A 12,189-nucleotide genomic window follows, 5' to 3' on the forward strand; every position below is an offset into this window, starting at 1 on the left:
GCACTGTCGGGTACCCATATTATTTCGCTACAGCACTGTCGGGTACCCATATCATTTCACTACACCACCGTCGTGTACCCATATTATTTCACTACAGCACTGTCGGTTACCCATATCATTTCACTATAGCTCTTTCGTGTACCCCTATCATTTCACTACAACACAATCGGGTACCCATACCATTTCACTACAACACTGTCGGGTACCCCTATCATTTCGCTACATCACGGTCGGGTACCCATATCATTTCCCTGCAGCACTGTCGGGTACCCCTATTATTTTACTACACCACCGTAGGGTACCCATATCATTTCACTACACCACCGTCCGGTACCCATATCATTTCACTATAGCACTGTCGTGTACCCCTATCATTTCACTACAACAAAGTCGGGTACCCATACCATTTCACTACAGCACTGTCTGGTACCCCTATCATTTTACTACAACAACGTCGGGTACCCATATCATTTCACTACAGCACTGTTGTATATCCCTATCATTTCACTACATCACTGACGGGTACCCCTATTATTTCACTACAGCACTGCCGGGTACCCCTATCATTTCATTACAGCACTGTCGGGTACCCATATCATTTCACTACATCACTGTCGGGTACCTTTATTAGTTCACTACATCACTACGGTACGCATATCATTTTACTACATATCTGTCGGGTACCCCTATTAGTTCATTACATCACCGTCCGGTACCCTTATTATTTCACTACATCACCGTTCGGTACCAATATCATTTCACTACATCACCGTCCGGTACCCATATCATTTCACTACAGCACCGTCCGGTACCCCTATCATTTCACTACACCACCGTCGGGTACCCATATTATTTCACTACAGCACTGTCGGGTACCCATATTATTTCACTACACCACCGTCGTGTACCCATATTATTTCACTACAGCACTGTCGGTTACCCATATGATTTCACTACAGCACTGTCGGTACCCCTATTATTTCACTACACCACCGTCGTGTACCCATATCATTTCACTACACCACCGTCCGGTACCCCTATCATTTCACTACAGCACTGTCGGGTACCCATATTATTTCACTACAGCACTGTCGGGTACCCATATTATTTCGCTACAGCACTGTCGGGTACCCATATCATTTCACTACACCACCGTCGTGTACCCATATTATTTCACTACAGCACTGTCAGTTACCCATATCATTTCACTATAGCTCTTTCGTGTACCCCTATCATTTCACTACAACACAGTCGGGTACCCATACCATTTCACTACAACACTGTCGGGTACCCCTATCATTTCGCTACATCACGGTCGGGTACCCATATCATTTCCCTGCAGCACTGTCGGGTACCCCTATCATTTCACTACAGCACTGTCGGGTAGCCCTATAATTTCAGTACAACACTGTCGGGTACCCATATCATTTCACTACAGCACTGTTGTGTATCCCTATCATTTCACTACATCACTGTCGGGTACCCCTATTATTTTACTACAGCACTGCCGGGTACCACTATCATTTCATTAAAGCACTGTCGGGTACCCATATCATTTCACTACATCACTGTCGGGTACCTCTATTAGTTCACTACATCACCGTTCGGTACGCATATCATTTTACTACATATCTGTCGGGTACCCCTATTAGTTCATTACATCACCGTTCGGTTCCCTTATTATTTCACTACATCACCGTCCGGTACCCATATCATTTCACTACACCACCGTCCGGTACTCCTATCATTTCACTACACCACCGTCCGGTACCCATATCATTTCACTACACCACCGTCTGGTACTCCTATCATTTCGCTACATCACCGTCCGATAATCCTATCATTTCGCTACATCACCGTCCGGTACCCATATCATTTCACTACACCACCGTCCGGTACTCCTATCATTTCACTACATCACCGTCCGGTACCCATATCATTTCACTACACCACCGTCCGGTACTCCTATCATTTCGCTACATACCGTCCGATAATCCTATCATTTCGCTACATCACCGTCCGGTACCCATATCATTTCACTACATCACCGTCCGGTACCCCTATCATTTCACTACAGCACCGTCCGGTACCCCTATCATTTCACTACAGCACCGTCATGTACCCCTATCATTTCACTACATCACTGTCCAGTACCCCTATCGTTTCGCTACATCATCGTCGGGTACCCCTATCATTTCACTACAGCATCCTCTGGTACCCTATTGTTTCACAACAGCACCCTTGGGCACCAATATCATTTCACTACAGCACCCTCAGGTACCCTATAATTTCACTACATCATCGTCGGGTACCCCTATTATTTCACTACAGCACCCTCAGGTACCCCTATTAGTTCACTACACCACCGTCGGGTACCCCTATCATTTCGCTACATCACCGTCGGTTACCCCTATCATTTCAATACATCACCGTCGGGTACCCCTTTCATTTCACTACACCACCGTCGGATACCCCTATCATTTTACTACATCACCGTCGGGTAACCCTATCAATTCGCTACATCACGGTCGGGTACCTCTATCATTTCACTACACAACCGTCGGGTAATCTATCGTTTCACTTGAGCACCCTCGGGTATGATGTATAATATATCATTCACATATGTTTTCAGATTGTTCATATGATACAATGATAAGTTGATTTACCTCTCACGAATTTATTTTTTTGACAATAATTTAAACAAGTTTCTTATTTCACAATAACATTTGTCTGCTAGTTTGTATTAGAAAAAAATGTGTAATCTTATTTATTGAGTTATGCCTTTATTCGTATTCGTATTATAAAAAGATCAATTGGCATACCAAAGCAGATTATCTTCCTTTATTTTTTTATTACGATAAATCATTGCTGTTAGTACATGCAGATCTGTTCCCGTTAACATACATTTCAAGTTTTCAAATATAACCCTTTAAAAGTGATAAAATGCATTTAAGACAAACATTAAAATTATCGTCATCAATAAAATATAATTCTACTATATTTACTCCTGCCATGAAGATTTAGTTTTAATTATTGTATTCAGTTATATACTCAAACGTAGTAAAACATCACGTATTGGAAGTATCATGTTTCAGTGACAATATTTATTTTTTTAATTTCACTGCATATTATCCCATTGTGGTTTAATATTTGAATGTTTAGGGTTTGTAAGATTTTATCTTCCTGTTTTGAATTGATGGATTACAATTGCTGGTGGACAGTGTCGTTTTCAGATTTAGAGAACGTAAGTGAACAAAATGATTTTGTTTTAGTTGTTGTCAAGGGACAATCCAAAATAACGTTTAAATAATGTATTTCTGTTTACATCATGTATCTTCGTTTACATGATACATTTTGTATTTACAAAATGTATTTCCGTTTTGTTTAGATGAACTTGCAAGGGCCGTACATCTATATATGTTGGGAAAATGAAGCTTTGAACGATTTAATTCATTTGTTAAACAATTTGTGTAAATTAAAAACGCATAAAGCTAGCAAGTGTAAGGTTAAAAAATTAATAATCTTTACAAAATGAGCAGGAAAGTTGTTTTAAATATGTACTGAAATATATCCTTATTCAAACATTTGGAGAACGTTTAAGGAAATTAAATTTAAAAAAAAATATCCAAAAATGCTTTCAATTGATTATAAATCTGGCTTTCGTATTACCTAAGATTGGTCCCTAATCAGACATGTGAAAATATCATGCGCACACTATATTTGGAACACAAACGCGCAACAGAACCTTTACATCAATTTTCAGTGTACTATTAACATGTTGTTCATGAATAAACGCCTATCACCTTTGTCCACGTATGTTTACTCCAAATGTCAAATATTAACTTCAACTTGTTTGACAGAAGGTACGGAACAGCATTGGATGTATTGTCAAAGATTTTTAAATTGGAGATATAACAGCCGGTTTGTCAAACAAAATCATGTTCTGTCCAGTTGATGATATGTTTTATTATCAAAATATCGATTTCGTTTTTAACAACTCTGCAATATCACAGTATGCCAATTCTTAACGATAAAACGTCTATTTAAGGATTGATTCTTATTGTTTGTGCGTTCATGCAGTATGAACGCTCGGCTGCGATTTTGCATATTCATGAATCGCGCTAGTGATTCTTGGAAAGTATGCAAAATCGTGGCCGAGCGTTCATACTGCATGAACGCACACAAAATAATAATCAATACTTATATTTACATTTTTTTTTCGCTCTAATAGTGTTTGCGAACAAGTCTTTGATTACAACATAGGGGAACTAAACGTGTAGATCGAATATAAATGGTAAGAGCACTTGACGCCCTTGATGTTTTTTTTTTATCCTACGCATAATAAATAGTCCATAAGTAATTTGCAGAAAAAAAATCAAAAGTCAACGATTTTTCTTTTCATCATTTGGTAGTTTCTGTAAAATATGTGGAGGTAATAATGAGTTTTGTTGTAATATGTTCATTTTAATAAAGATAACTTTCGAGACATTTTTCCTGTTTGACATATGCATGACCCATGTAAGTGGGCATAAAAAATGTGGTCATGCTGATTAAATGGATATCTTCCAGTTCAAGGTAACTATAACAACATAATTCTTAATTTTTTGTCGTAGAAAGATATTCATTGTCTAATTCTGATAATTGATTATACATTTGTCCTACACAGATAACGCCGAACTCAGAATCATCAGCCATTTTGCTTTGACAGCTGTTGCAGACGAACCGTAGTAAAAACCGCGTCAATTTTAATATGTTTTTTTATTATTTTCTCAATGCGTGTTCTTTTGTTATCAAATGCAAAATCAAGCATTTTTCAAATGATATTTCTAGACAAAATGTCTTTCATTTAAATAATTCTTAAACACCAATATAAACATGTAAACAAGCCTGAATTCAACAGAACATGTGCCCTGCTATATTAAGCAATAAAGTAGATTGTAGTAAGACCACTACGCACGGTGATTCAACAGCGCCCAATCAGAGCGTTGCTTTCTTGCAAAACTCCGCCTACAATGGTCACGAAAGGTCGACCGGTTCATGCAAAATGAACTCATTTTTTATCGTTCAGATAATCAAGTTTGGGTGTAAATATTACAAGATAATAAAGCAAAGCTTTAGTTTATATAATAGTTACTGGCCTTACTGCATCAAGCCCGAAGAGCAGCGCCTTAGTTTATATTACAGTTTCTACCTATCTGCATCAAACCCGTAGAGACAGCGCCTTAGTTTATATTCCAGTTACTGTCATATCTGCATCAAACCCATAGAGGCAGCGCCTAAGTTTGTATTCCAGCTTCTGTCAAACCTGCATCAAGCCCGAAGAGGCAGCGTCTTAGTTTATATTCCAGTTTATGTCCTACCTGCATCAACCCCGTCGAAGCAGCGCCTTAGTTTATATTCCAGTTTCTGTCATACCTGCATCAAGCCCGTAGATGCAGCGCCTTAGTTTATATTCCAGTTTCTGTCCTACCAGCATCAAGCCCGTCGAAGCAGCGCCTAAATTTATATTCCAGTTTCAGGTTGTATTTTTAAAACTCTTTTCTATATTTCTTTTTTAATTTATTATAAATGTATGCGTTAATGGAATTAATCTTAAATACATAGTCGGGCGAATAATTTGTGAAGGCTTCCGCTAAAAAACTATGATTTTAACTAATTCGACAAAAGGAAAGATTCAGACATCTTATGATCCCAATGGTCAAATATTATTTTAACCGTTCAGTAACTAGTGCTCTATGCCATGTATTCTTGTATTCTACCTGGGTCATTCAAATAAGCATTTAAAAACAGGGCAGCAACGAAGGAAGACCCAAATCAACCAAACACATGTATAACGATTAGACGGAAATTATATGCAATGTTAATTTTCTGTTTGATTTATGTAATAAAAAGCATTTATTTTTGAAAACTATAGAAATGTTTCTCTAGTTGTATTCTAGCTAATCCGAGTATTCTTTAGATGGTACTGCCGATGCAGGTGATTAAATATGAAAAGCCTGATACTCGTTTTACTGTGGGCAACATCATGTTCGACAGGTAAACACGTTGTTTTGATGACCGATCGTAGCTATTTTATTTTGACTTAGCATATTTAATGAATTTGAGCCCATGGTTTCTATTCAACACATAACCAGAGACTATTTGTGTTTTGTCAACCTAAGTAGCGAATCGTAACAATCAGGAGTTTAGCATAAAGAGTTTTCTCAAGCATTGCCGGGTAAAATTCTACCTTATGTTAGTTTTCTGATTCACTTGAGGTTCTCGTCATCAATACGTCAGCGTTATACAGAATATAATACATATATAAATTATAAATATATAAAATGCATAGAGTAAACTGGCATTTGCAATGTGTTACTTAGGAAAAAACCACATGATCATTTTCGCCTCAATACGTTCAGAATCAGCTGATCATTGTACGATCTAGTTCATTTAGGCAATTAACATGAAGCACCTAAACATGAAAATAATTTATTTTATTTCGTTTTGTTTTATTATTTGTTTATATGACGCATATTAAAGAAATGACTTCGTGTCGCTAGGCATTCATTATATGTGTTTGTGTTTTAGTGACTGTGTTAATAGACGGAGTGGAAGTGGACTGCAGTTTGGACTGTGTTTGTTGTCAAGGAGGAGAGGGACGATGTGGATATGCATCAGTTTATGGAGATAACGTTTGTTTTGATGGCTGTGTTGACGGAATCTATGGCTCGAGATGTCACAACCCATGTCCAGGTAACTGTAATACGTGTGAACAAATCATCGGCCGCCGATGTTACAGTTGTCAAGATATATTTTATGATACAGACAATTTCTGTTATGTGACCTGTTCAGTCGGATATGATGAGGGAACCTGTAACGATAATGGAACCTGTCGATGTAAAGCCAATTTTGAAGGAAGTAAATGTGACATATGCATACCAGGAAGCTTCGGCACAGATTGCTCTAACGTTTGCGATCATAAGAATTGCATATGTACGACTGGTTCTGATTGTACTTCATGTAAAAAGGGATTTAATGACAAGAGCACCTTCTGTCAAACACCTTGTTCCAGAGGTTGTTTGAATGGCGTATGCAATGACGATGGAGGTTGTAAATGTCTCCAAAGATTTGCTGATTCTCTTTGTTCAGAATGCATTTCTGGATATTATGGAGTACAGTGTGATATTCCATGTCCTAGCGGGTGTATGAGTGGAACATGTATGGAAAACGGAACATGCTATAAATGCGTATCTGGTTTTTACGGGGAGAGATGCAAGATGAAATGTTCTGATGGCTGCAGCGCTGGACTTTGCACAATAGATGGTACATGTACCTGCAGGGTCAATTTAAACGGTAACAACTGTGAAACTTGTACAGCAGGGAAATATGAAAACAATTGCCAACACGTATGTAGTGTCAGTTGTTCTACAACTTTCTGTGACAGAAGCGAAGGATACTGCAGCTGCCTTCCGAATTTTTCAGGAAATAAATGTGATACTTGCACACAGGAAGCATATGGACTGGCATGTGACTTACACTGTTCAGATAAGTGTATTGATGGGATGTGCTCACGACTCGACGGCGCTTGCATTATCGGCTGTGTTGATGGTTATTCGGGTATCGATTTTACAGAAACTTGTAACTTGACCTGTGCAACATGTCAACAGTATGATGAATCATATTGTGAACCATGCTTTAATGAATATTCTGGATCAACATGCATATGCCCTAAGAACTGCGCATGTGAAGAAGGCAGTGATTCATGCACTTCATGTGTTAATATGTACTCAAATCTGGAATACCAATGCAAATGTCATACAAAGTACTGTAAAGGAAATAACTGCAATTTTTGTATAAACAGTACATACTATGTTCATGAGGGCCTAGAAAGTTGCTGCCCGTGTTCAACCTTCTGTAAAGACGCAATTTGTTCTTCACAACACCAATGTCTAAATGGGTGTGAAAATGGTATGTATGGTAATGATTGTTCCAAGAAGTGCTCAGATCTTGACCATATGTGCCAGAATTGCACTCAAGTTAACGGAGTTTGCACAAAATGCAGCCGGGGATTTTACCATGATTTCGACGGACATTGTATCGCATGTAGCCCTACATGTATCGGTAGTTCATGTAATTCAACCGACGGGCGGTGTCTCGCAGGATGCATTGACGGTCACTGGGGGGAGTCAGTGTGAAAAAAGTTGTAACATATTTTGTAAGGCGTGTGACAGAATGGCAGGTGACTGTATTGATTGTCTTCAAACGTTTGTATATGGTCCATACTGCAATGCATCATGCAGCCGTGGTTGTATGAACTCAGACTGCAGCATGTTGGGCGAATATAGGATCGGTTGTTCAGGTGGCTATACTGGGGCCAGATGTGAAACAGGTATGTGACGTTTATTATTGTTATAAAGTATCAAGTATGTAAGAGATTATTCCACATTTTCAACAAATTAATATGACAATTGTATGACTATATCAATAACATATAAAATACCCATTCTTTCATTGTGTATGTAACTTATCTAGCTACAAAGTCTACTACATCTGGGGTCAGTGTGGAACTAACTGCGGTAGTGGGGGTAATTGGAATCGTTGTCGGACTGGCAGCTGCTTTGATTTTCGTGTTCATTCTAAAACGAAGGTAATTTTATTTAGAAACTTTATCTTTAATTAGTTCTTCATTAATGATTAAAGTACGAAGACATTTATTATCAATGGAAGTATATCGTGTCAGTAAATAACTTATAAATTTATTAACGAAAAGTCGAAATTATATGAAATTTATAAGCCAAACAATACTCTAATAGACAGAGAGTAGAGAAGCACACACATACAGTAGATGTTGGACAACGATCAGTTGAAATCAGTGCTACCAATACAGGTAATGCAATATAACGTAACTTGTTATTACTAATGCACCATAATAATGCATGATATTTCATAAATAATAATAAGATGTAAATAAGATTATTCTAAAAGTTTATATGAAATAGAACATTATAGAAGTTAACTTTTCGAATCACACTTGCTTAAACAAATACTTTATCAGGATAATTATATATTTGTATTCAGTCTTAACATTATTGACTGACAGTTTCAAAACTTTTCTTTTCTATAGACTTCAACAGTTTGTACGAGGAATTAGACAAAACACAGAGCGTTGCATCACAAGATAGACAACAATATGAAATGCTACAAGCCTCTCCAAATCCAGTTGATAACCAACAACAAGTCAACGAACGGAGGGACTATGATAATGAATATCACAACGAAAGTTAAACTAAAGCACATTCACACAACTGAAAAGTCCTGAACAAATATGTTGATAACGAAACTTGAAAGAGGTATCAGTGAGGTCAGCTGATAGGTCAAGCAATTTATTCTAAGGCCTTACAATAGTGAAATGCTTCTAAAACATGTTTAAAAGAGATTCACTCGCCTTGTATTTTTATTTACTTATTACCGCTCCAGAATAATTTTAGTATGAAACACCCATTTGTCAATTGCATATTTACATCTGGTGCTATATATTACAAAGATTAATTGAGTTATTGATTAGCAATTGGGGCTAATGTATCGATTAATGGTATGCAAACCCTGGTAATGCGGCTATTCTGGCACATAATTCGATTAAGTAATTCACTTTTTCTGATGGTGACCTCGTGATGGTCTCCTTAAAAAGAAGTTCGATATATTTGTACTTGGTCATTGAAATTATCAAACAAATCAGTCTTGCAAGCTTAATTTTGTGTTTTGTAAATTTGGGTCAAAATATATGTTTACACTTAATTATTTACCTGATTAGCGTTATATTTAAGATGTTTCGAAAACTAAGCCCAAGATGATGATATTTTCCCTGTTTTGATTTTATCTTTGTCATATTGTCTTTATCACTGTCATCATATTATAATATATATTTTACCAACGATATGTAGATAATGTGTAGCAACTCAATATGTACTTATTGACTTTTTATACATTTTGTACAAGCATGGCAAAGTTCGTACATGTGTACTTAAAGTACAGATGTAACGTGTTTAAACATGGAAAACTTAGTCCAAGTGTTTTACCAAAATTAAAATGATAACTTGGAATGTGTATATGAGTAAAATTCTTCAGTTATCTAACCCCTTGCGTATAAACAACCTGTTCTTATTTTGATTGCTTTTTAAATATTTAAATTTATTTAATATATTTTCAGATAATTGTTTCCAATAATTTCTTAACGTATTTGCTCTGCTAAGCGGGTGTTTTATATACTTCGCTTATATTCACAACTTATGATGTATATTTATCGTGTGAGTAATCATTTGTATCAACCCAAGTTTCGAAATATTTATTTCAGTCAACGACATTTTTTGATAATCTCCATCCCGGAAATAAAAGCATATCTTTCACTAATTCATTTTCCCTTTAATATGTCTTTTTATATATTCTATGTCGATGAAATTGAGATTCAAAAAATAAAAAATGCCAGTTTTGACAACTTTTTTTATTTTTTGTCTTGGAAAGAGGAAGTTTTTTCGTAAATATCTGCAGACCATTGATAACATATTGCTGACAAAAGATCAGAGCGCAGATTTGCATATTTCTGTTCGACAATTAATGTTTTACGGGTTACTAACGGTTTAAGGAAAATGCATAAAACATGATTTTTTTTAACTTAAATATGAAATTCTGCGATCTAAATTTTGTCAGCAGTCTAATAACACTAGTTTATATGGATTTTCGCAAATATTGACTCGTTCCAAAAGAAAAAGAAAAAAGTTGTCAAAACGTTCAATCTGTGAGAGTGCAGCTTTAAAGACACAGCAGGTAATTAAGCATAACGATCAATTATATAGTAAGCTACTATATATATTCATATATTTCCATTTGAATCTAGTAGGTGTGCTTCATTTTTGTGTGAAACTGAAATGACCCAATGCACAGCTACAAAGATAGGCAAAGAAGCCAGCATGCAGGAAATGATGATGACTATTATATTGTGCTATTAATATAAATATTCAAAACAATGAGTACTTTTGGAGAATTTTTCCGAGATTTATCTTTTTTCAAACCGAACATTGTAGATCTATATAGTTAGCATACGTCCTAGTTAGTTTAAACATTATACATTTTTTAACGATTGTGTAGAAAGCTATGATAGTCACTCCCGTTTGCACGATGTTGCGCGAGAGTGGGGGAAACCGGAGTACCCGGCGAAAACCCATTTGTTCGGCTTGGTGACCACTGACCAAACTTACGTTCTAGTTAGTAGTAATTTAATTAGAAAGATATGTTTAAACATGTACAGTCTGTACGCCATTATTATTCAGAACAATGTAACAAGTATCTTTACCATTAAAACTTATACTTTTACTTGTGTTTCTAAATTACTGATGTAGGGAAATACAAACGTAATATACGCTATTTAGACTAATTAAACTACTGATCATGTTATGTTTATTGGATCGAAAATGAAGGACTTCATTTAATTTATCCTATGTCTTGCACAACATAAACATGAGTATGCTACGGTGGGTTTTCTAATAGAAGAAAAAGAGTTTCTTCACGAAATGTATCATTCTGTACATACATATTCGATTAAACCAATATGCCCGATGAACAAAATGTGTAAATATGTTCGTAGGATAGAGATCTTCTACAAATATCCCAAATAGGAAACTAATTTATCGACAGGCCACAAATAAGAGACAAAAACTCTCAAAAATACAAGACTAACAGGCCACAAACACGAGACACAATATCTACAAAACACAACACTGACAGGCCACAAACAAGAGACATAAGATCTACAAGACACAACACTGACTGACCACAATCACGAGACATAACATCTACAAGACACAACACTGACAGGCCACAAACACGAGACATAACATCTACAAGACACAACACTTACAGGCCACAAACAAGATACACAATATCTACAAAACACAACACTGACAGGCCACAAACAAGCGGAAGACGATCTACAAAACACAACACTGAAAGGTCACAAACAAAAGACTTTATACAACATACAACACTGACATGATCAAAACAGAAGACCAACATCGACGAAATACAGCACTGACAGGCCATAAACAAGAGAAGGAATATCTACAAACACAACACAGACAGGCCGCAAACAAGAGACACAACATCGAAAAAAATACAACACTGACAGGCCACACACAAGGGACACAGCATTTACAA

The 12,189-nt window shown here is 36.5% G+C and overlaps 1 protein-coding gene across 2 annotated transcripts; it reads left to right on the forward strand.

The window, feature by feature from the left end:
- The first annotated feature begins 4,744 nt into the window (after nucleotides 1-4,744).
- LOC128205942 (cell death abnormality protein 1-like) lies at nucleotides 4,745-10,580 on the forward strand. Of its 2 annotated transcripts, XM_052908009.1 has the most exons (6): nucleotides 5,503-5,519; nucleotides 5,960-6,036; nucleotides 6,571-8,371; nucleotides 8,515-8,629; nucleotides 8,796-8,869; nucleotides 9,107-10,580. In XM_052908009.1, exons 2-3 carry the CDS (start codon nucleotides 5,988-5,990, stop codon nucleotides 8,175-8,177), a joined length of 1,656 nt encoding a protein of 551 aa, XP_052763969.1. In that variant the 5' UTR covers nucleotides 5,503-5,519; nucleotides 5,960-5,987; the 3' UTR covers nucleotides 8,178-8,371; nucleotides 8,515-8,629; nucleotides 8,796-8,869; nucleotides 9,107-10,580. The 2 variants fall into 2 exon arrangements, with proteins under 2 accessions (XP_052763968.1, XP_052763969.1); XM_052908008.1 differs by having other exon boundaries at nucleotides 4,745-6,036.
- Nucleotides 10,581-12,189: the final 1,609 nt, after the last annotated feature.

This window comes from Mya arenaria, chromosome 10 (genome assembly GCF_026914265.1).
Source record: "Mya arenaria isolate MELC-2E11 chromosome 10, ASM2691426v1".
NCBI lineage: Eukaryota > Metazoa > Mollusca > Bivalvia > Myida > Myidae > Mya > Mya arenaria.

Coding starts and splice junctions, on each gene's coding strand:
- LOC128205942 (XM_052908008.1), top strand. CDS start 5,988: ATGAAAAGCCTGATACTCGTTTTACTGTGGGCAACATCATGTTCGACA. Junction 6,037..6,570: donor GGCAACATCATGTTCGACAG/GTAAACACGTTG, acceptor TTTGTGTTTTAG/TGACTGTGTTAATAGACGGA.